This window comes from Electrona antarctica (assembly GCF_951216825.1).
Source record: "Electrona antarctica genome assembly, chromosome: 2".
In the NCBI taxonomy this organism is placed as follows: domain Eukaryota; kingdom Metazoa; phylum Chordata; class Actinopteri; order Myctophiformes; family Myctophidae; genus Electrona; species Electrona antarctica.
Window position 1 is genome coordinate 40,062,375 of NC_136807.1, and position 26,412 is coordinate 40,088,786.

Sequence of the window (26,412 nt, forward strand, 5' to 3'; positions counted from 1 at the left end):
GACGGACCTGTATGCACAGTGCAGGGTACCGGGGAGACTGCAGACGGACCTGTATGCACAGTGCAGGGTACCAGGGAGACTGCAGATGGACCTGTATGCACAGTGCAGGGTACCGGGGAGACTGCAGACGGACCTGTATGCACAGTGCAGGGTACCAGGGAGACTGTAGACGGACCTGTATGCACAGTGCAGGGTACCGGGGAGACTGCAGACGGACCTGTATGCACAGTGCAGGGTACCAGGGAGACTGTAGACGGACCTGTATGCACAGTGCAGGGTACCGGGGAGACTGCAGACGGACCTGTATGCACAGTGCAGGGTACCAGGGAGACTGTAGACGGACCTGTATGCACAGTGCAGGGTACCGGGGAGACTGCAGACGGAGCTGTATGCACAGTGCAGGGTACCAGGGAGACTGTAGACGGACCTGTATGCACAGTGCAGGGTACCGGGGAGACTGCAGACGGACCTGTATGCACAGTGCAGGGTACCGGGGAGACTGCAGATGGACCTGTATGCACAGTGCAGGGTACCGGGGAGACTGCAGACGGACACTAGTTGCCATGGTGACAGATCGTGTGACAATCTCTGTGACAGCATGAAATGTATATACACCTGAGAAAGCAAACGTTATGATTCTAACACATTCAGATTCATTCGCTGACACAATTTATGGGTCAATGTTTTTTTTATTGTGATTATTTCAAAACATTTAAAAAAAACATTATCAAAAAATGGAACAAGTTCAATGATTTTTTTCCCCAGTAATTTTGATAATTTAAGAAGAAGTGAATATAGCCGATCTACAAGCTCACAACGCGTCGCAAAGCGACACGTTATGAGCTTGTACATCTGCTATTTTCACTAGTTTGGGTCCCGGGCAAACGTCTAATCTCTCTTTTGGGCTAAAAAGTTTGGGAACCACTGGTCTTACTTTTCAGGATTAAAATGCAGGAGTAGCAAAAGTTTCGAGCCGCGTTTCGAGCCGGCAGATCTGCTATACTTTTGTGCGACGCTCTAGTATGATCAAGTAGCGTTCATTTACGTAAAAACACCAAAAGATTCACTATGGAGATACGAGGATTTTGCCCGACGGCAACGATAGGTAAAAAATCTGTCTTTCTTCCTTCTTGATCCTCTCACGCACACACGCACACACACACACGCACACACACACACACACACACACACACACACACACACACACACGCCTTGATAAAGTGGCTCAGCTAAAGGTCTGGAGATGGTTAGCGACGGTGTTACTGGCAGTGTCTGTGTGTACTTTGACCTTTGAACCACTGACCTGTCTACCTGAACCTCCGACCTCTGAGAATCCTTGGGAAACATGACTCTCTCTCTCTCTCTGAAGCGTGTATGGAACTGCTCTTGGATTCTGCACATCATCACACACTTCCTCTCTTGTTTTGTCTTGCGTTGCAGTCCTCTGGAATCTTTAGATGCCAGCCAGCCGGACGGTGGTATATATGCAATGAGATACGTTGTTGTGAGCTTGTTGATCGGCACACATTCCTTTTAAGCACATGAACCCCAGCATCCATATACTGGGACAAGCCTTTGCAGAAAATAGCCATTATATGTGACATGTTGAGTTTGTCGAATTCAATTCAAAGGAGCTTTATTGCCAAAGCAAGTATCAAAATATAATAAAAACTGTTGAAAATGGGGAAAGTACCGCCATATACATCATTGTGTAAACAGAGTCACATTGCATCGTTATACATGTTTAAAGCTTTTTTTTAAACAAATAGCACCAATATTTTGCCTGTCACCTTGGGACAAATAACAATCGGCTATTTTCAGCAAAGATATTTTATGTACAGCGGAAAAAAACAACACTGGCATAGGGCCCTGAGGGACTCCGTTCAATGGTATTGTATGGAGGTGGTTAAGATAAGAGAAAAAAACAGGAGAGGGTCTAGTACGGACCCCTGGGGAACTCCTCCGGTCAACTAAGTATAAGGTTTAAGTACTTTAAAAATTCTCCTTTGAAAACAAGGCTCAAATAATGTGTTGCCAAGCTCTACCTTTGAACCATGGGTTTGTGTTAGTGTCGTCTCTTTGTCTACCAACCAAACCATTTGTTTGTGCAAAGCTTCCTTCCATTGCCCTCAAGAATTCTTTTTTTCGTACCCCAGAACTCCTATGTTCTCTCTTCTCCCTCCGAGAAAGAAAGAAAGAATTATAAGAAAGAAAGAAAGAAAGAAATCCTGTCCTCCTCAGATCTCCTTACCATTCTCCAGTCTTTCATGTGGAAGGGGGGGGGGGGGGGGGGCTGCAGGATGGGAAATAGCCAAACCAAGACGCACGCACGCACGCACGCACGCACGCACGCACGCACGCACGCACGCACGCACGCACGCATAGACACACGATGCCTGTAAAATAGGGCTCAGATCTGTGTTTTTTGGGGAGCTTTTGTTTCTAAATTGCTTCCTAATGTTGTTTAAACCAGTGTCACGTCAAGGGCATCCACATTAATGTGTATTTGTCCGCAGACTGATTCGCGCCAGGAAACTCACACAAGATTCGTGCATTTAAATTGTTTCAAATCAATTCCACAGTTTTCCATTATGTACTCATGTGGCCTTGTTGCTTCTTTTGGCCTTGTTTTTTTTCTTGTAGAACTGGCCGCTTGTTTCTCTTGCAAATTCTGCCAACATGACTGAGGAGGGTTTTTTGTACGATGTAGAGCAGCGGACACTTCTGTTTTTTTCTGTTCTGGACGTTGTGGAACACTGGCTCTCATTATGCCCCAAAGAGAAATTAATTAAAACTGAAAGAAGTATGAAAAAGGTCCAATCACTTTGTGGCAGGGGTAGAGGGGGGCATTGCGGGGGTGTTGTGGGTTTATGCTGGCTGTGCCTTATACTGCCTTTTGGATGTTGGCACAGTGCTCGCAAAATGGCCCCATGCACGCTTTATATCAGTGCAGCTTTTTAACGCCGATTTGTATTCATGTGTTGTCGTGTGCCGGTGTGGAGAGTCAGAATATAGCCCATCTATACGCGCTCACAATGCATGGCAGATGCATTGTACTGTCACGACAGTTAATTAATAAGCTCTGTTTATTAATAAGCTCTGTGGTATGACAAACTGTCCCAGGCTGCTCTGCTAACCGATGCTTAAATATTAAACATTGGTCAGCCAAGCGTTCTCAGACACACTGCTGTGATAGTTATTATTTTAATTTGTCATAATGTTGTAAATCTTCCCATACAAATACACAACCAATTTGCTAATGGAACACCAACACCCTTCCCAACAAGTCTATTTGCTAATGGAACAGAGCCTTGTTGTGAAGGGTGTTGGAAAGAGCAGCGGTCCTCCCATGTTGACCCATACACCGTCAGTGTTCATTAATAGGCCTACATTTGTAACCAGTTGGACCCATACGGACATATTTGCTTAACTGTGTACAGTACACTGTATTTATACAGTTATAAGCATTATATTGCATTTCATACCTCATAATCTTACAGTACAATGCATTATAATTATGTTCATAATGCATATAATGTGATCGTTATCACGATAAAAATAAATAAATAATAATAATAATATATATAACACCCCAAAATCCGTACATATGACATGAGGGGCGACAATGACGGAGGGGCGACAATGACGGAGGGGCGCCGTCTCTACCGAACTAGAGCCACGGGAGACACCACCGAGCCTGTCATGGCCGCGAGTTGCCGTGTCGAGCGTTGCGAGGTTCGGTAGAGCCGACTCAGCCCCGTCCGAGTTGTAACCCGATATGGACAGAATAGTAAATAATGTACTAAATTGCACTTCCGTACTAGTGAAAGACACGCCTCCATCGCGGTCAAAACAGTAGTAGTGTCATATGTACGGATTTTGGGGGGGTTTTCTAGTCGTTTATGTACGGAATATTTAGGTATTTCTGTGCGATCAGGCTGGGTATTTTATCATGAACACACGTCGACTCAGTGATTACAGGGTTACAGCTTGGGGTGCTCTTGTTTTCCTTTCCCAGGCCGTCTGGGGCACCTGGAGTCCCTCAGGGCTCTATACCTAGTTTCTTTTCTGTTTTCTGTTATTGTGGGGGGGATAGAAGGCTCACGCTGAAAATAGCCCCGATCGTACGAGACTCCACACCGCATAGTGAGCTGCAGCGAGGCCAGCTCAGCGGGAGAGAGTGTTCCTCTGTCCGTAGGAGAGTGGCAAACAGGGGTCAGAGGTCGAACCCGGGGCAGAGCTAGATGGATGGGAAGCAGACCTGAACAATACATTAAAGACCCCCGGAGGCTCGCACATCTTAAAGAGGAAGAGACACTATCTTGGGGAGGGGAGGGGCCGAGGTGGGGGGGGGGGGGGCCTTGAGGAAGTCAGAAGAAGGAAAGGCGAGAGGCTGGGGGGAGATGGGAGGGGGGAGGGGGGGAGGGACGGGAAAAGGAGGATGAGACAGAAAAAACAAACAGACCCAAGCAAAGATGTTCCCCTCCTCTCTGAACAGGATTACGTTTTCACTTCCTGTCCCAGCGTCCCCCCGCGCCCCACCCCCTTTCTTCCCATGTTCCTCATGACATCACCGCAGGAGGCTCGTTCCAGATCGGTCGAAGGGGTAGGGGGGGTGGGGGTTGGGGGTATTTTCAGAGGCCGGCGGTCACAGTTGGCCCACCAACAGTTGGTGGGCCAGCCTGACCTTTGGTCGTATGCACTGCCTCCATGTGGCGTGGAGGTCCCACCATGTGCTTTCATATACTGTGTGTGTGTATATATATTATATATATATATATATACATACCACTCGGATATAAAATATCGGGGTAATGGGGGGAGTTGTCTGGCTGGACTAATTTGAACTCTGGGAAAATGGGAACAATGCAGTCTTTTGTGGGTGTGCTTCACAGCTGCACAGCTGTGTTTGAGGAAAAGAAGCCTATTTTTATTCCTCGGGTTCTTTATTTTGATTTCCCTCCGCTTCTCATCCCCCTGGACGTGTTGACGTGTCTCTTTCCTGCAACCCCCCCCCCCCCCACCCCCCCACCCTCACCCCTCACCCCCTCCACCACCCCCCCTCACCCCTCCCCCACCCTTCCCCCACCCTCACCCCTCCCCATCCCTCCTCAGTCCCACACAGACCACCCCGAAAATACTCCTTCAGTGGTTCTCACCTCTGGTGATTCTGGGGGCCCATGCAGACCGTTTGCTGTCTGGGCAGAAAAGTACTTGCTATTTTTTTTATTTGAATCCTGAAAAGTTACAGTTTTGGTTTTGGATTCCACCCAACAGAGACGAAATATTCACTTTTTTGTTTGGTTAATATATTTTCAGTGTTCATCCTGGTAGTTCATTGCACTCTGTATTGTCTCCAAAGTAGTGTTTTACATTCTTAAGGCTCTTTCAAACGTGAAGCGATAAAACGCGCCTATAGTTCATTTTCAATGAGACCTGCGTTTTTTGCTCGGAGAAGTCGCGGTGCGACGACGCAAGCATATTTACGTGAGTGCGGTCCCGTGAATTTGTTTTGCGCGTGCTCGTTTCGTGCACACGCCCGCGACTCACCAGACCTGGATACTGTTTAGCTTTTAGTTTTTACGCTTGCGTTGTTACGCCCCTCTTGAGCAGACCTGGAGGAGATCTGTGTTGATCAAGGCAACAACGCCTGCGTTTCTCGCTTCACGTTTGAAAGGCCCTTAAAGCTGCTCTTTAGACTTGCACTCACTGAATGTGGGTTTGACGCAGCAGGGTACGCAACTCAGGACAGACTGCGATGTCGCATGCCCAACGCCAACCAGAGCCTCACTAAATGAGGAAGTATGCAAGGATGATGAGCGATGATAAACTAGCGCTTCTCTGTCCCGACACAACGTGGTTCCCGTGAACGCTGATGTGAATAGCTTATGTTTTCGTCATGGTGGGTTTGGTTGTTTCTTTTCAGATATTCTGTGTGTATATGCTTGTTGCATTACCCACATTCTGGAGGATCAAACATATTCATATAGATCCTGGAATACTAAATGAGGTAAACATAGAGGAAGTAATTAATCCCAGTAATCTGGGATGGTCCCTGTCGCAAAACATTTTCAGGTGGGAGGTACACGGCCAAAATACTGACACGACAGAGTTTGAGAAGTAATGATTTAGAATCGACCTCAGGTCTTAACAGCATTCCTCTCTCTCTCTCTCTCTCCTTAGACTCGTACTCGGCGGCGGGCAGCGAGGGCAGCATCTCCACCTCCGTGGCGTCCTTGCCTCCCCAGGGGGCGTCGGGGAGCTCCGCCCCCAGCTCCCCGGGCTCCCGGCGCTCCGTGAGCACCCTGAAGAAGTGGCTGACCAACCCGGTCCGCAAGCTGAGCGCCAGCGGCGGCACCAGCGCCAATAAGGGCGAGCGGCAGGTCCGCAAGCTGGAGGGGAAGGCCCTCCCCCCGCCTCTCCCACCGCCGCGGACGGCGCGGAGCCACAGCCAGGACCTGGGCAACCCGTTTGGGCCTGACGAGCCCCTCACCATCCTGCCCGCCGTCACACACAGAGAACTGGTGAGGGACAGACCGTGTTGATTTCGTCCACTAAAACTATGAGGCGAAACAACTAAATCATATTTTTACAGTATATACCTCATACTTATCCACTACATCTCAGAGGTACTTTTTACTTCACACAATTCTTTTTGACTTCTTTAGTTTACTAGATGCTTTGCACATTCAGACCCCTTTTCCACCGGTGGATTACACCAGATTACTATCGATTATTTATCGTTGTGAGCTTGTAGATCTGCAGTTTTCGCTGAATGTTAATTGGCCTGCAGAATAAGGACGTTATAGGGTTCATGTGGTTAAATCCAGAGGAAAATAAACCCCTCAGTGTAGCTCCGTTTTGTCTCGTTCTTTTAACGACCAAGGCTTCGACAAGCTGTCTTCATCAGGGGTGATACCCTGTTGAAGACAGCTTGTCGAAGCCTTGTTAATTAAAATAATCTAATTGGAGCGCGGCGTCCTTGTCTTCTTTCGATCTGACTGTCAGTACCGACACCTCGTAATAATAAGACGTCTGCTGTGTGTGGGCCTCCTCTTTTACTATGTTGAATCAGGTGACACACGCATGCACACACACACACACACACACACACACACACACACACACACACACACACACACACACACACACACACACACAGTCACACACACACACACACACACACACTCATACTGTATTATTGAAGTTGTTTTTCATCTGTTTTTAAAACCTCTCTTTACATATTTATGTGTTGCGCTTCGAGATAATGAATCCTAATCGCAATCCTAATGCATCCAATGCAATAATCGTTATCATCATCATTATTATTGTTATGATAGTATTTTGTTTCTGAGGTCACATGCATTAGTACAGTAGGTAAGATAATCTTCCTTTGACACAGACCTCCCCGTAAGTCAACCGGAGCGTCCATGGTGTTTGTTTCCCACACTGACACTGTGCCATTATCTAAAGGTCATTGTTGTGTTGAACTGGTTCTGAAGTAAATACACAAAGGGATTAGTCTTATGATACCGTCTCTGTCGGGTGGAAACCTCATTATGTGCAAAACTGTTACCTTTTCAGGATTAAAAAAAATAGCAAAAGCAGCAGAAAGCTCGAAGCGCGTTTTTTTTTTCGCGCCGTGTTTCGAGCTTGTGGATCTGCTACTTTTGATGCTTTTGTGTGATGCTGTGGTATGATCAAGTAGGGAGTTAATTTGTGCAAAAACACAACATGTTTTTTTATTACGGAGATAAGAGGTTTCTGCCTGACAGCAACGATTTACTGTAATTATAAACTACAAGCCGTTGTCCCAAATACGGTGTGTGTTTACACTGCAGGGTGCTTTAGTAGTACAGTAGCTGCTACTGTATGGTGGAAGAAGTACTCACATTTTTAACTTAAGTAAAATAATCACAACGTTGTGAGCTTGTACTGTAGATCTATTTTCAAATAAAGTACCAAATAGGACATAGTTGTTTTATGTATACTTTGTCTTTACACTTTCTATGCCCGGGACTTTTTCAAAATAAAGGCGCTAGAGTGCCCATCAGATGTGGCAGATTTTATTCTGAAAAGCCCCGCCTTCCGTTTCCCCCCAAAACCAGGAGGTATAATGTTCTATTACTACCTCGCACTAATACGTCTGATCTCTCTTTAGAAGTGTTAATATTCCAAACGAGATGCTTGGTTAAGTCAGAAATTAAAATGCGTTGTGATCAAAACCACGGAGAGCGCCGTAGATTTAGAGAGAATAGCAAAACATGTCCGGGAGATCTAAACAAGGCCGTTGCCTAGTAATGGCCGTAGACATCCTGGGCCTAGCAGGGGTGTCACAGGGTATCTGAAGGTGGGGGGGGGGGGGGGGGTGAGCGTGGGGAGGGGATGATGCCTGTGCGGCGAATTTGGCGTTTTATTTTTAGCCTATTCCCGGCCGTCTTTATAATTATAAAGAAGTGTGGGGACGTCCTGGGCACAATACATGTTAACAGTCAAAATCTGCAAAAAATAACTAGTAACTAAAGCTGTAAATTAAATGTAGTGGAGTAAAAGTACAATATTTGGATCTGAGATGTAGTGGAGCTTAAGTAAATGTACTTAGTTACTTCCCACAACTGCTGCTTTGATATCCAGTGTAAGGGGTGAGTAGAGTGGTGGCAGCAGGTGATGTCACCTCACCAGGCACTTATATAAGAGCTACAGCACTGGCTCAGGACCACACTACTGTATCTGTCACACTGTGACTGTCACCTTGCACCGTGACACTGTGTTCTTTTGCTGCCGTGTGCGTTTTCTCTGCGTGCGCGCGTGTGTGTATGTGTGTGTGTGTGTGTGTGTGTGTGTGTGTGTGTGTGTGTGTGTGTGTGTGTGCGCGCGTGCGCGCACGCGCGTGTGTATCTCTGCGCGTGGGTGATGTACTGATTTGTCATTATGCTAACATTGTGTTGTCACACTGCACAGTAAAATCCCCTGTGTTCATTTAATTATAATGTTGTTTGTTGTATGCGTGTGTGCGTGCTTGTTGTTGTTGTTGGTGTGTGTGTGTGTGTGTGTGTGTGTGTGTGTGTGTGTGTGTGTGTGTGTGTGTGTGTGTGTGTGTGTGTGTGTGTGTGTGTGTGTGTGTGTGTGTGTGTGTGTGTGTGTGTGTGTGTGTGTGTGTGTGTGTGTTCAGGAGTGGAAAGATGGCCTGGCCAGCCCAGAGGACCTGTCCCCTGCTACGCTACATAGCCCAAGCTACATCCTCACTGATTCGCTGATGGGATGCACCTCCCTGGTAAACACACAGGTCAGTTCACCTCCCTGGCATGCACGCACACACGCACACACACACACACACACACACACACACACACACACACACACACACACACACACACACACACACACACACACACACACACACACACACAGGTGACGGGTCAGTTCAGTTCACAGTCACACTTTACCGTGTCTGTGATATACAGAACAGCACAGCAATGTCAACAACAAAAGCCAGCAAAAAAGCATGAAAGCAGACTCGCCCCCAATTTTCCAGCGTACTCTGAAGACTCACCTCTTCAGACTCCATCTCAGCCCGTAGCACTTGACCTAGATATGATGATGAGCAATCATGCAGACACACCTTGGTTATTTGTTCTCAGGATTTGTTCTCTTCTTGATCACAGTGTTAAAAATGTAATTTAGCAGCTTATTATAGGTAGACGCTGACAGATTGCGGAAATCAAACAATATAAATCACGAGCATTGATCATCCGTCAGCTAGTGGGGTGTTTGGAGAGATTTGGAGAACGTTGGTAAGGCACTGACTCATTTCACTTTACTTTATTCCTTTATTTAGTGGGGACAGTGTATATTGATGAACATTACATTAAAAATGCAGTGTAAATATACCAGATTTATCAAAACATGCTAATTTCCATCTGCAGTCCCCAGACATCAAACAATACAAACAGGACTGACATACAGGACATAGCATACAAATACCTAGTACATTTCAAACGTAATAAGACTAGTAAGAATAAAAAATAAGAAAAGATGAAACTATTATTAGGGTAGGTTTACTCTATTTTGGACTAAATAGAGTCTGTGTCATTTTAGATTTTTTGCTGGTTTAAATGGTAAATGGTGCATTTATATAACGCCTTTATCCAAGGCACTTTTCAGAGATTGGTCACTACATTCACCCATTCACTCACATTCATACACCGATGCCGGAAGAAACCATGCAAGGCACCAACCTGCACATCGGGAGCAATTCGGGGTTCAGAATCTTGCTCAAGGACACTTTGACACCAACTCTGGGGGAGCCCGGGTTCAAACTGGCAACCTGACCATCCGGTCAGTCTACCCCTGAGCCACTGCCGCCCACATTGGTTTACAACAGTGGTTCTCAGAAATAGCGTATATATACAAGCTCACAGCGGGTCAGGCTGTAAAGACAGTGAGACGCCAGCTCAGCCTGCACCTTTTTATAGAAAATCGATAGACCCTCATGCTTCACGTTCCGAGGAGACGCTCAGCTGCTGGTTCATTTCAGCTGAGCCAGCAGACGGTGCTCAGAGGAGGAGTGGTGGTGATGATGGTGATGATGACGATGATGATGATGGTGATGATGATGATGATGATGATGATGATGATGATGATGATGACGATGATGATGATGGTGATGATGATGATGATGATGATGATGATGGTGATGATGTCCTCAGTGAGGATCCGGGCTGGCGGGGAGGTGACATCATCGCTCGGTGTCACCATGGGCCTCTCAGCAATGACTCAACTCTGCCACGGCACTGCCCATAGAGATGTCTGTGGCCTATCAAACAATACAAGCACACAGGGAAAATGAAGGCACGCTTTCTCTCTGGGCAAGCGTTCGCAGATGCACAAACACGGACGCACGCAAGCAAGCAATGCATGCGCACACGCATGTTCGCACGCACGCACGCACGCACCAGAGAGGAGATCAATGTGGTTGGTGGATGGTTCACAATTCAACATTGTTACAAAAGGACATGCCTGGAGATATGGAGGTAATGGTGGTGGCTGGTAACTGCCGATGAAAGATGATGACTCCTAGTTCCTGAGAACTGACACAGAACACAATGTGTTCTCTCATATTCTCATGCTATGGGAACTCTCTGGATGCCGTGCTATGGAGCTGAATAATAAGACTATGGGAGTGGCTGGATAGGACTACAGGGATACTGTATAACATGAGCCGGCAAGAACTGGGCAAGCCCGTAATAAATGTACCACCACAGCAACAACTGCTGTGATTATAGGAGTTTAGGCATTATATTATATATCTATTGTTTTTGGTACAGCCTGTCTTGTTATGGTTCCCGCCTGTCTAGTATAACTATGGTCTGATCTCTGTGCTGGTTGGTATTGGCATTGGTAATTTTCCCCATCATATCATGTACATTAAAGTTATAAACCATAACCGTCACCACCCAGAATATTGTTTCTGACTCCTATTGAGTCATTCATTCATTACTTATTGATCCAGAATTCCACCACAGTACAGAGTCATTTAACTGCATGATGAACCCTGCCGTCCATAGTTTGGGCATGTCATTATTTTAGGCACAAAAGTATGAATAATTTCAAAAATTGCTAAAGTAGCAAATCTACAAGCTTTACAGTCCGTTGTGATTCTACAGGCGTGCTCGTAGATTGGCTATTTTCGCTGTTCTTTTAAATTGAGGCTTATAGGTTCACTTTGAAAGCGTGAAAACACTCAAAACAGGCCCTTTCTGGGCTACATTATCCCTCCGGATTCCAGTGTTTATAGTGGAGTGCCCTCCGTCCGTGACAGGATGCAAGAACACTGATGTAGTTTACGTTTTAAGTCTCAGCCACATGACGTAATGTTCCTCCTAATGGCACTGATTCAGTAGACAACAGAATGAGATAGGGGTGAGGTCAGCGTTTTTACTGCTAGCATAGTTAAGAGAGAGAGAGACCAGGCGACAGGCAGAGAGGGAGGGAGGGAGAGAGAGAGAGAGAGAGAGAGAGAGAGAGAGAGAGAGAGAGAGAGAGAGAGAGAGAGAGAGAGAGAGAAAGAGAGAGACCAGGCAGAGAGGGAGGGAGGGAGAGAGAGAGAGAGAGAGAGAGAGAGAGAGAGAGAGAGGGGGAGAGAGAGAGAGAGAGAGAGAGAGAGAGAAGGCGACAGGCAGAGAGAGAGAGAGGGAGAGAGAGAGAGAGATAGAGAGAGAGAAGGCGACAGGCAGAGAGAGAGAGAACATTAAGCTATGTAGGTCAGGTGTCTCAGGGCCGTTGTTTGTGTTATTGCCCTCTACCCTACCTCCAGAGACATGAGTCCTCTACCCTACCTCCAGAGACATGAGTCCTCTACCCTACCTCCAGAGACATGAGTCCTCTACCCTACCTCCAGAGACATGAGTCCTCTGTGTTATTGCCCTCTACCCTAGAGATAGAGAGAGAGAGAGAAGGCGACAGGCAGAGAGAGAGAGAACATTACGCTATGTAGGTCAGGTGTCTCAGGGCCGTTGTTTGTGTTATTGCCCTCTACCCTACCTCCAGAGACATGAGTCATCTGTGTTATTGCCCTCTACCCTACCTCCAGAGACATGTGTTATTGCCCTCTACCCTACCTCCAGAGACATGTGTTATTGCCCTCTACCCTACCTCCAGAGACATGTGTTATTGCCCTCTACCCTACCTCCAGAGACATGTTATTGCCCTCTACCCTACCTCCAGAGACATGTTATTGCCCTCTACCCTACCTCCAGAGACATGTTATTGCCCTCTACCCTACCTCCAGAGACATGTGTTATTGCCCTCTACCCTACCTCCAGAGACATGTGTTATTGCCCTCTACCCTACCTCCAGAGACATGTGTTATTGCCCTCTACCCTACCTCCAGAGACCATGTGTTATTGCCCTCTACCCTACCCTGTGTTATTGCCCTCTACCCTACCTCCAGAGTGTTATTGCCCTCTACCCTACCTCCAGAGACCATGTGTTATTGCCCTCTACCCTACCTCCAGAGACCATGTGTTATTGCCCTCTACCCTACCTCCAGTGTGTTATTGCCCTCTACCCTACCTCCAGAGACATGTGTTATTGCCCTCTACCCTACCTCCAGAGACATGTGTTATTGCCCTCTACCCTACCTCCAGTGTGTTATTGCCCTCTACCCTACCTCCAGTGTGTTATTGCCCTCTACCCTACCTCCAGTGTGTTATTGCCCTCTACCCTACCCTGTGTTATTGCTCTCTACTCTACCCTACCTCCAGTGTGTTATTGCCCTCTACCCTACCTCCAGTGTGTTATTGCCCTCTACCCTACCTCCAGTGTGTTATTGCCCTCTACCCTACCCTGTGTTATTGCCCTCTACCCTACCTCCAGTGTGTTATTGCCCTCTACCCTACCTCCAGTGTGTTATTGCCCTCTACCCTACCTCCAGTGTGTTATTGCCCTCTACCCTACCCTGTGTTATTGCCCTCTACCCTACCTCCAGTGTGTTATTGCCCTCTACCCTACCTCCAGTGTGTTATTGCCCTCTACCCTACCTCCAGTGTGTTATTGCCCTCTACCCTACCTCCAGTGTGTTATTGCCCTCTACCCTACCTCCAGTGTGTTATTGCCCTCTACCCTACCTCCAGTGTGTTATTGCCCTCTACCTTACCTCCAGAGACCATGAGTCCTCTCCAGAAACCTCTTATCTCCATATTCTAACTTTTTGTGTTTTTTCATAAGTGAACCCGTTAACACCTGAGGACGATACTACAAATGCCTTATAAATCAGTAGTTCTCACACTGATTTATTTTTCAATGTATTTTATATTGAGGCTCTGAACTCACATCTGTTTGATTGCAATACAATGCATATAGAACCACCCATTTTGTTTTTTAAACACAACATAGAAAGACAACAAATACCACAATACAGATTACATTACATAGACAAAAAAACGAACGAAAAAAAAGACAAACGAGTACAACACAGTCTTGACATGATTGTACATTCCAGGTCTTTTTGTTTTTCGCTACTGTTCAATAAGATACATTGAAGCGCAGTCTAGAGGGGTCCACTGTATCTAAGACTGGTTTTCAGGGGGCACGGTGGCACAGTCGGTAGTGCTGTCGCCTCACAGCTATAGAAGGTCCTGGGTTCGATACCCGCTGGGGACACTGGGGGCGCTGGGGGCGTGTTCTCTCCTCTGCGTCATCAGTGCCCATACCCGAGGCAGGGTTGGTGAAAGGGCCTTTCTGTGTGGAGTTTGCATGTTCTCCCCGTGTCCCCTAGGCCTAGGGTAGGTACCCTCACAAAAAACATGCATTAATCCTCATGGTCTCTAAACTACCTCCCCCTGGCCAACCGGGGCGCCTGATGGAGGGGAAAGGAACTGGTCGAAATAACGTGTTCCTTCCACGCGCTACGTCCGGCCGTGAGGCATGAGGTCAGTCCGCTGCCCCCCAGGTTGGCAGAGGAAGTGTAGCGCCCAGGATTACATTAGATAATTGACACTGGGTGAAAAAAATGGGTTGCAAGATCGTGGGATCAAAAAAAAGAAGAGGTTTCCATACCTTCGTGATGTGAACCCTTCCAAGTTCCATGTTATTGCGGTGTCGGTTTCTCCAGAGGAACCACAGTCATTACCTCCTTGTACCAATCATCCAGTGTAGGAGTGTCTCTATGAATCCAAAGCTTCAGTATAGTCTATCTCCCTATGTATAAGAGTATTCCAACTCATTTGGCGTTGTGTCTGGTCCTTGCACTGGGTCTCACACAGATTTTTCAAAAATATTCAGAAATAGCAGATAGTACACCCAACCCAATACCCAATGCTAAAATCTACAATGACATGCTTTCCCCTATACTTGATCATACTATAGCGTCACACCAAAGCATCCAAAGTAGCAGATCTGCACACTCGAAAGGGGACGCAAAGCGACACATTTCGAGCTTGCGGACCTGCTACTTTTGCCGTTTTTGGATTGGAATCTTGAAAAGTGACAGGTTATTGTGGACATATGAGGTTTCCACCCGACAGAGACGATATGATCTCCATTCTCCTTCACTTCCAGTTCCCCTTTCTCTTCACGCTGCTGGTAATCTGATCAGGCAACTTACTGCGGCAGAGAGAAAGAGAGAGAGAGAGAGAGAGAGAGAAGAGAGAGAGAGAGAGAGAGAGAGAGAGAGAGAGAGAGAGAGCGCAGCTTTCTGATCAAATGTTTATTGTTTATCGGTCGATGGAAAAAATCCTTGGAATGATATGTAAGCAAGACAAACAAACTGGAGCTACTAGAATGCTACAGTATACGGATGCAGATTGTATACCTCAGAGTGTTAGTGTTTACCAAAACGGCAGAACGGTTTGGACATGCAGGCCTCTCCTGTGGAAACACAGAGCAACATTTACTGTCTCTCCACAGAAACAGGAAAATAAGGTTAAAAATGTTTGTAAAAAATATTGAGGTAGAACGTAACAAGAGTTGTTATCACCAGTTCTCCTACACTTTTACTCTCTCACTCTCTAGAGGCCCTTTTTGAAACTAGCTCCTCGCCACTCGCCCTACACACTTCCACTCGGTTTGAGCATAGATATTTAAATAACAGAGACGGCACCAGGATTCCCCTCCCATCCAGTGCCGTCTATATTATTTATATATCTAGTGGAAGTGTGCAGGGCGAGTGGCGAGGAGCTAGTTTCAAAAAGGGGGGGTAGTGTCTGTCTCTGTCTCTCTATGTCTGTTTCTTTCTCGCTCTCCCTTTCCGCTGACTCGCACAGTTTTTCCTTTCAAGAAATTGTCGACAAGTCTTGGCTTTTTAATCGAAAAAAATCACAGATTTGACTTTGACTTCTGGGTAGGAAAACAAAACAGAGGCAACAGAGGGAGTGGAACATGGGGGGGAGGGGGTGGGGGGGTCACATCTGGAAATGATCAGGGAGCCAGGAAGACCCGACAGCCAAGCTGGAAGCACTGCTGCGACTGCATGGGGCAAGGGGGAGCCCCGCCCCCTCTCTCTCTCTGTCTAATATTTTGTCTGTTTCCCTTTACCACTCTGTCCCACTTCTGCCCTCCCTTGCCAGACGCACGCACACACACACACACACACACACACACACACACACACACACACACACACACACACACACACACACACACACACACACACACACACACACACACACACACACACACACAGAGAGAGAGACTCTCGACACGTTGACAAAATAGAATACGTATCAACAACTCTCCTTTCAGACAGCAGGTGAACGAGTTAAACCGGGGCACAGCAGCACATGGGGGATGAAGTCTGCCTCGCTCTCTCTCGTCTCTATCCATCTATTTATTTATTTCTCAATCAGACACCAGTCTGCCAAGGGACTTTAGGGGATTACGTATGGCTCTGGTGTGTTTAATTATGTAGTGTGTGTGTGTGTGTGTGTGTGTGTGTGTGTGTGTGTGTGTGTGTGTGTGTGTGTGTGTGTGTGTGTGTGTGTGTGTGTGTGTGTGTGTGTGTGTGTGTGTGTGTGTGTGTGTGTGTGTGTGTGTGTGTGTGTGTGTGTGTGTGTGTGTGTGTGTGTGTGTGTGTGTGTGTGTGTGTGTGTGTGCGTGTGTGTGTGTGTGTGTGTGCGCGATAGAGAGAAAGGCTCTCCTTGGCTGGGACACTGAGTGAGGCATTGAGGTGAGGACAGATGGCTGCTCCCATAGGTTTACATAGTCAGCAGAGAGTGAATAGGCTAAACAGAAATGTCCCAACACGGACAGTCAGGACTCAGGAGGAGGGCTAAAAATAGAAAGAGAGTACTTTCTGTGCGTGTGTGTGGGTGTGTGTGTGTGTGTGTGTGTGTGTGTGTGTGTGTGTGTGTGTGTGTGTGTGTGTGTGTGTGTGTGTGTGTGTGTGTGTGGAGATGGGAGATAGTGAGTCGTTTGTTGACCATATAAAGGAGAGATTGTCCATATTGTCAGAGTGAGGTCGATTGGACAAACAGGCGTCAAATACAGGAATGGGGCCGACGTGTATCCATTGGAGTTTTTTTTAAGGCTCACATATAGTAAGTTTCTCGTCAGTGTCGTGTACCGAAAGTAGCCGCGATCTACAAGCTCAGTCAGAACGCGTCGCCCTGCACCGCGCCCTGAGCTTGTAGATCGGCTATTTTCGGCGCACGACACCACAACTAAATATAAATCAGCTTTTAAGCTGTATAATTCAGATGGCTGCGATGAAATAGGCTTGATCACTCTGTCGCGTGAACCCTTTCCACAAAAGATCAAGATGTTGATCATTTGTCTTTTCTCGCTTGTCAAAAGACCCCAAAAATACAACTATGAATCGGCCTTTAAAAGTGATTCCAGTGTACTGTGTTGACTTTGCTGTCTGTGCAATGCCTTCATGTTTATACCAGGACCCCCCCCCCCCCCCAAACCCACACACACACACACACACACACGCGCGCGCGCGCACACATACACAGGAAACAACATCAGTTCCAGGAAAGAGTGTGAAAAAGAGGTCATGTTTACGCCTCGTTTAGATCAGAACTACCTATGTTTATAGTACGGTACGGCGCTCCACTTTCAGGATGGGAGGCAGTAGTAAGTAAAGTACCAAGGAATGTTGAAGTAGTGGTGAGCACAGCACAGTAGTGGTGAGCACAGCACAGCGGCACGCGCACGGCTCAGACCATCTGACTGCGAGCAGCATCCCTCGGTGGTAAAGTAAATGTTCAGATTGGGGGAAAATGTCACGCAATCAAATGCATACGGGGTTTGAGGCGCCGCTACGATAACCTTACTTTTATCAATTCATCCGTGAGCACAGCGCCAGGTGAACACATGTTTTATATATACCTGCATCTGTCTCTCTCTCTCTCTCTGCCCCCCCCCCCCTCTTCATCTGTCTCTGCATCTGTCTCTCTCTCTCTCTCTCTCTCTCTCTCTGCCACCCACCCCCCTCCCCTCTTCATCTCTCTCCATCTGTTCTGGTGATGTGTCCACTAGGGCTGCAACTATCGATTCATTTCCTAGCGATTATTATAAAAAAACATTTATACTGTATATATCAATGAATCGATTAACTACTTAAAGGGGTTGTTCATGCGATTTGTGTAAAAAAAAAAAGAGAAAAAAAAGGGGGAGGTTTTTCCACAAATGTTCAAAAATAGCAGAATACAAGCACAAAGTGAGCTTGTATATCTGCTATTTCTTTAGAACCACTGTTCTAAATCCTATGTTTTCTGAAAAACTTAGTTTGCTCTATCTATAACGACACAGATTCTTTCCTAGTTTTAATAGGTTAAACATCTCTCTGTCTGTCTGTCTCTCTCTCTCTCTCATCCTCTCCCCTGCCTCGCTTTACCTCTCACTCACGATATACACTTGAGACCGTCCGGACCACCTGTTGTTTTATAACCTGGGGTTATCAATGTGTCCGTACACAGACAAATGTGTCCGTGGCAAAGACTTGGCCTTGTTCGAGGCAAATTTTAGATTTTCTATTTTACACACCATTATAATGTTCTTATTTTGATCATGAGTCCCAATTACTGAATGTCAGTCTCCAGGTTTTCTTCATGATATATGTATGACACTGATTTACTCCCCCACACAGGACACCACCAATGTCTGTCCCCACACAGGACACTCAGTCCACCAATGTCTGTCCCCACACAGGACACTCAGTCCACCAATGTAACCTCACTGTCTGTCCCCATACAGGACACTCAGTATGTAACCTCACTGTCTGTCCCCACACAGGACACTCAGTATGTAACCTCACTGTCTGTCCCCACACAGGACACTCAGTATGTAACCTCACTGTCTGTCCCCACACAGGACACTCAGTATGTAACCTCACTGTCTGTCCCCACACAGGACACTCAGTATGTAACCTCACTGTCTGTCCCCACACAGGACACTCAGTATGTAACCTCACTGTCTGTCCCCACACAGGACACTCAGTATGTAACCTCACTGTCTGTCCCCACACAGGACACTCAGTATGTAACCTCACTGTCTGTCCCCACACAGGACACTCAGTATGTAACCTCACTGTCTGTCCCCACACAGGACACTCAGTATGTAACCTCACTGTCTGTCCCCACACAGGACACTCAGTATGTAACCTCACTGTCTGTCCCCACACAGGACACTCAGTATGTAACCTCACTGTCTGTCCCCACACAGGACACTCAGTATGTAACCTCACTGTCTGTCCCCACACAGGACACTCAGTATGTAACCTCACTGTCTGTCCCCACACAGGACACTCAGTATGTAACCTCACTGTCTGTCCCCACACAGGACACTCAGTCCACCAATGTAACCTCACTGTCTGTCCCCATACAGGACACTCAGTATGTAACCTCACTGTCTGTCCCCACACAGGACACTCAGTATGTAACCTCACTGTCTGTCCCCACACAGGACACTCAGTATGTAACCTCACTGTCTGTCCCCACACAGGACACTCAGTCCACCAATGTAACCTCACTGTCTCTCCCCACACACAGGACACTCAGTCCACCAATGTAACCTCACTGTCTGTCCCCACACAGGACACTCAGTCCACCACTGTCCTGCCTGAGGACAACGTCTCCGTCCTGATGGACGACACGTCCAGCCAGTGGTCGGCCGCCGCAGACACAGAGGAGGAGAGGAGCCTCGCTTTGGAGAAGAGCGTGTACGTAACGCCCGCTTTTCTGGTTTTTCCCCCCTTTTTTCAGTTACGTCACAAAACTCTAATCAGGCATCGATGTATTAGCAGTGGTCCTCAAACGTTTTCTGTATCAAGGACCCCCAAATTGCTGTAGAGGCTCCAACGGTCTATAAATGCACCAAGTCTGTACGTGTGTGTGTATACTGTACGTACATCTGTAATCCACGTAACTCGAAAACCGTTCGCCCCACGACAGGGCCCAAATTAGCCCCTAGATCTCCATATATGGAGCTGGCCTGTTCTGACATCACAGTGGTGTTCTGACATCTGCATAGACTCCATATTTGGGCATGCCTGTCAAAGAACTCCACATATGGGCATAAAGGGGACACAGACTTATAATAACTGGCTGGGGCATGCATTTCCAACTTGCATCGTTCCAGGCCAGTGCCCAACGGGCACCGCTCTAGTTAATTTAAAGCAGAACATCATAAAACAGTAATGAGGTAGTATTTATTAGATTCCCAATAACAAAAACTCTCTCATAATGCATTAATGCAATGATAAATTACAGCCACAATACAATGTACACAACAGTTAACTATAACCCAACACAGCTACATAGACCTTGTATTAGCAAATTGAAAACAACAGTAAATGCAGAGTCAGTTGGCCTTCAACAGGGAGAGCTAAGCTAAACAGCTAGTTTGTACGTGTTATGGTATAGCATTTTATTTAGACTAATGTTCACTGTTTGTTTTCTCTGTGCTGCAGGTATGTACTGAATGAGCTAATCGAGACGGAGAAACACTACGTGACGGACCTGGGACTCATTGTGGAGGTAGAACAAATACTGATTCAAAACACATAGACTGTTTTGTTGCATATCATTGGCCTATATTCCTCAATCTCAGTACTACTGTCTAAAGTAGACCAAGGCTTCTCAAACCTTTCAGGCTTTGAGAACCTTTTGGCTCTCTGTTGATTAAACCACCCTTGACATGTGATAATAATAAATGTCATCAAATGGTGGTCTGTGGCTCAAATACAGAATAATAAATGGACCTTGAAATGAAAAGGGTTGAAAACCACTGGTCTAGACAGGCTTTTTATGTCCTTTTTGATAGTGAAGTGAAACGGAAACGGGGAGAGAGAGATGAGGAGTGACACGCAGCAAAGGCTGTTGGTATCGGGACTCGAACTCACAACGGGCTGTCTGGTCTGGACAGTAAACGGATAAATAGTTTCTTTACTCTAGACCAGGGGTTCTCAACCCGTGGGTCGCGACCCCTCGGGGGGTCGCCAAATTATTTTAGGGGGTCCCCAAATTATTTTCAAAAAAATATATATATATATATATATATATATATTTTTTTTTTCACGATTTTTCAAAAATAGCAGACCTACAAGCTCGTAGCGCGCCACTCGGTGGCGCGCTATGAGCTTGTAGATCTGCTATTTTTCAATAGATAAATTATAACAATGCTTAAAACACCAAAAGGGGTTCCCGCCCAAAATGGTTTAAGGTTATTGTAGCAGTCAATTTATATTGGGGGTTGGGAGGGGGCGGGGCGGGGGTCCCGAGACATTGCCAAAGCATTTCCGGGGGTCCCCGGCCAAAAACGTTGAGAACCCCTGCTCTAGACGAGAGCCTCATAAGTCACTTCCTCCAGATTCAGCTTCAGTCTGGACTACTGTGGTCGCAGAACCAACCCATGTGTTATTATTGCAGATTTGTCTCTTTTTGAGTTATAGGTTGCCAACGTAATGTTACTAATAGCTCAGTGACAACTAGTGTCACTGCTCCAGTATGTTATAACAATGTGGCTATACTTACTATTCTCATTCAGAGCCAGGTGTGGTATTGTAAATGGTTGTATTTTTACCATGGCAGGGCTACATTAACCTGATCAAGGCATACACAGTGCTGCCTTGATCCCGCCTCTAGCTGCCGCTGATTGGCCAGGCCGTTTTGTGGCCGGGCATCAAGTCTGCCTGAGAGTTCCCAGATGGGAGCAGGAGGGGGGAACCCAGTGTACTCTCTGCTGCCCCATCTGGCGGAGTCAGGTTAGGGCTACATGGCCAGCACATGAATGGTTGTATTTTTACCATGGCAGGGCTACATGTTCAACACATGAATGGTTGTATTTTTACCATGGCAGGGCTACATGGCCAGCACATGAATGGTTGTATGTTTTTACCATGGCAGGGCTACATGGCCAGAACATGAATGGTTGTATGTTTTTACCATGGCAGGGCTACATGGCCAGAACATGAATGGTTGTATGTTTTTACCATGGCAGGGCTACATGTTCAACACATGAATGGTTGTATTTTTACCATGGCAGGGCTACATGGCCAGCACATGAATGGTTGTATGTTTTTACCATGGCAGGGCTACATGGCCAGAACATGAATGGTTGTATGTTTTTACCATGGCAGGGCTACATGGCCAGAACATGAATGGTTGTATTTTTACCATGGCAGGGCTACATGGCCAGCACATGAATGGTTGTATTTTTACCATGGCAGGGCTACATGGCCAGCACATGAATGGTTGTATTTTTACCATGGCAGGGCTACATGGCCAGAACATGAATGGTTGTATTTTTACCATGGCAGGGCTACATGGCCAGAACATGAATGGTTGTATTTTTACCATGGCAGGGCTACATGGCCAGAACATGAATGGTTGTATTTTTACCATGGCAGGGCTACATGGCCAGAACATGAATGGTTGTATTTTTACCATGGCAGGGCTACATGGCCAGAACATGAATGGTTGTATTTTTACCATGGCAGGGCTACATGGCCAGAACATGAATGGTTGTATTTTTACCATGGCAGGGCTACATGGCCAGAACATAAATGGTTGTATTTTTACCATGGCAGGGCTACATGGCCAGCATGATCTCCAAGGGTGTTCCAGAGGACATGAAGGGCAAAGACAAGATCGTGTTCGGGAACATTCACCAGATCTTTGACTGGCACAAAGAGTAAGTACACGGCTGCTGCTTGCATCACGATTCAAATTGCGTTCTAATCGCTAATTTAAATGGTCACCAGTTTGAATTTGTATTGATTTACGATATATCGTTACATGCCTGTCAACTAGTACTGCCTGAACCTCATAAGTGCTCTGATCTCCCCTGCATGGCCAAGCAGGGTTGTCTTATTGGCAATAGAATGGAAAGAGAAAGCTTTACAGAGTTTGTGTGTGTGTGTGTGTGTGTGTGTGTGTGTGTGTGTGTGTGTGTGTGTGTGTGTGTGTGTGTGTGTGTGTGTGTGCGCGTGCATGTGTGTGTGTGTGTACACGTGTATGTACTGTAGCTACTTCCTGGGGGAGCTGGAGAAGTGTGTGGCAGAGCCAGAGAGACTGGCCCAACTCTTCATCAAACATGTGAGTTTGACCACTGCATGTGTGTGTGTGTGTACGTGCGTGCGTACACACACACACAGTCACACACACACACACACACACACACACACACACACACACACACACACACACACACACACACACACACACACACACACACACACACACACACACACACACACAGAAAAGACAACACGAATAAGAGTAGACACTTAAGTTCCGGTCCTTTGATGTGGAAGCATTATTTTCCACCCAAAACGGAGAGACTTACTTTCCCCCTATACGTGGAGATGCAACGTGGGAGACACCATTTATTTAGCGCCACTTTCTGAGTTACATCAACACTGAGATTTTTTCTTTATACACTGAGGAGTATATTGTTCAATTACATAATGTATGGGTGTATGGGTAAACAGTAGTAAGTACATTATATTTCTAAAAGAAAATTGGGCCATGATGTTCTACTGATTAAAAAATATGGCCCAAATCACAGAGATGGAGGGGAGCACACACACCAAATATCTAAGGTATCCCCTTTTCTCCCCAATTTAGTCATTATGCCAATCAATTCCTCCCCATACACACACACACACACACACACACACACACACACACACACACACACACACACACACACACACACACACACACACACACACACACACACACACACACACACACACACACACACACACTAACTTCCCTCCCTTGAACTCGGGCCAATAGTGTTCGTAGACACTCGACAAAGCCAGATGCACCGCAGTGGATTTGAACCCCCAGACTCTGCGGGGGTGGGCAGCTACTTTACCACTACAGTGACTGCCTTTCAGTTCTAGCTGTGACATACAAGAGAGATCTGTTGTCAGATCTAAGAGACCTACTGTAGGAGCCAAGTGCCAGTGAATAACATATAAGATGACCAATCAAGACCCTTGAAAAGTAATCAGCAAGATCTTATATTGAATTGTAGAATGGAGGCGGAGCTAATGAAGAGGCTAGGACTGGGGTGATGTGCAATTTACAATTTACAATTTAGGCATTTAGCAGACGCTCTTAATCCAGAGCGATTTACATTAGGCAAGAACAAAAGTATGGGAATACATCACATATATAAAATGCATTTATCAAGAAACATGCGTAAGCTAAGAACGTAACTAGAACATATCTATATAATGACACTATACATATTAACTATACATATATACTATACTATGCTATACATATGTACTATGATGTGCTATGACTACATACAATGCAATTATTGTGCTGTCTACATGACATGCTATAAGTCTGTTTCAAATGCTATCTAAGTCTAAAAAGTGCTATCTAAGGGGGTAGGATAAGTGCTATGGGCCATGATGGAGTCTGAAAAGGTGGGTCTTCAGACTACGGCGGAAGATTGGGAGTGATGCTGCAGTTCTGATTGCAACAGGGAGTGCATTCCACAGTTTTGGGGCCAGAAGGGAGAAGAGTTTGGGACGTGTGGAGCGTTGTGCGTTGTGCTCACACGTTTTACTACAGCCTTGTATGGAGTCACAGAATAAGACTTATGTTAATTGGGCATGCGGTGGCACATGCAAACCGGGTACACACATTAAAAGAGTCAAATTAACACTTTGCTTTAAATGTGTGTAGACACGTTGGGTAATTTGACCAAGTTGTCTTTGCTTGTGGTCTGAAGTGGATTGAGTTAAATGTCTGTGTGTGTCGATCTCTCTTTTTTCGTCTCCCCCAGCTCATGTCTTTAAACAGTTCAATAAGGCTGAGCCCACTCCACTGGGTAATCAAGTTAAACACTCCTGTAGGGGAGGGAATAAAAAGCAACTCGCAACTACATCTGAAAGCATGGCATCAGGCCGGGAACGTGGGCCGTAATGAAAAGCAGGGCGGATTCGAGAAGGAAACCAAACAGTACATTAAAAACACTTGCAACTTCACCAAATATTGAATCTGCAAAACGCTGTGTTGTTTTCCCTGGCTTAGACTTAGACGATTCCCTCTGGCTCTGATGTTGTATTGTCTGTATTGATGACTTCTTTCTTTGTATGTGTTGTTTTTTTTATTGTGAAACAGAAAACAGTGCTCTGAGACAGCAGGTCCCTAACGCCAGGCTGGATGGCCCTGGCATGCTTGTTTCAGTCGTGGGTTGTTGTAGCCGGGACGATTTGAGGAAGCTGCAGGGGGAAATAGTGTTTCTACAACATACTTTAAAAGAAAGCGCTCTATAGAGCCCCCCCAACATGTGATTCCAGTTTGAGGTTGATTGGATGTAGGGTTCATGATATATGATGGGTTTTCTTTCCTTTAAAGAAAGAGGCCCCGCCAACAATCTTTTAAGCCAATTACAGGCAAACAGTATATCATCTCTGTTATGTCGGGACTTTGCAGGATTCAAATTCAAACGTAGCAAAGGTAGCTGATGAAGCTTAGAATATGGAGACATTCTGCCCATGACAGTGACGATATGGAATATCAAAATGCAGTCCAAGGGTCTTTGTCGATGACTCACAAGATTACATGTACCTAATTGGGTGTCCGAGATAGGCTGCACACAGTCACGTGCATGGACACACACAGATGAGGCAATAGTCTCTGCCTCCCGGCCTGTCAGCCTGGCAAAGACAGTCAAAATGAGAGAAAAAGAAAAGTAGTCGAGAGGTGAAGCTCGATTTAGGGTTCACTACACATGCATAAATGAAGGGGAGTGGCCAATGGCATGGAAGTGAATTGGACCGGGAACGTGACTAGTACCCATATGCCTGATTAATTCTTGGTTAAATGAATAAACATCCATCTACAACAAGCTCCCTGGTGTGCAACTAAGTATAAATCTGGCTGCATAATTAGGAGTCAGAGCGCTCTGTCTGATAACAACAAGATTTTTGTTTTGCCGACATGCAAAACGCCCGTCTATATATGGTACACTCACACAGTCTGATAAATACTGTATGTACAGTGCACCTGTTCTGCGCAACACACACATACAGACGCGTGAAGGCATATTGCACACAGTAAAATCATGGGTGTTCTTTTAACTGTGGGAGTTAAATTAACTCAGGGTTTTACAGTGCACCCCGCATCAGTGCACAAGTCACACATTTCACAATGCACTCTACGCAGACACCCGTTCCCTTTCCCAGCTCTATACCTCCCAGCATCCATATGGTCTAATGCAGCAGGGGAGATGTCACTTCCAGGCACATCACCGCAGCCTGGCATTCTAGGCTGGACAGCTATATAGATAGTGCGTGCGTTGCTAGGTAGAGTCCTATCTGAGCCGACGGGCTCTGAAAAGGGGATCTGATTACGACGGTGGATAACCTGGCTAAATTATACATAACCTGATGCTCACCCACACGTAACTCCATTAAGGGCTCTCCGGTCTGCCGCAGCT

General features: G+C 46.3%; 1 protein-coding gene across 3 annotated transcripts in view; it reads left to right on the plus strand.

The window, feature by feature from the left end:
• The window catches only part of arhgef25a (Rho guanine nucleotide exchange factor (GEF) 25a), a 105,615-nt gene that overhangs the window by 67,128 nt on the left and 12,075 nt on the right, over nt 1–26,412 (plus strand). For all 3 annotated transcript variants that reach the window (XM_079493524.1, XM_079493525.1, XM_079493526.1), the window contains 6 exons: nt 6,184–6,524; nt 9,173–9,286; nt 19,539–19,663; nt 20,414–20,480; nt 22,532–22,635; nt 22,970–23,039. In XM_079493524.1, coding sequence (XP_079349650.1) covers nt 6,184–6,524; nt 9,173–9,286; nt 19,539–19,663; nt 20,414–20,480; nt 22,532–22,635; nt 22,970–23,039 — 821 coding nt within the window. The remainder of the gene's footprint in view (nt 1–6,183; nt 6,525–9,172; nt 9,287–19,538; nt 19,664–20,413; nt 20,481–22,531; nt 22,636–22,969; nt 23,040–26,412) is intronic.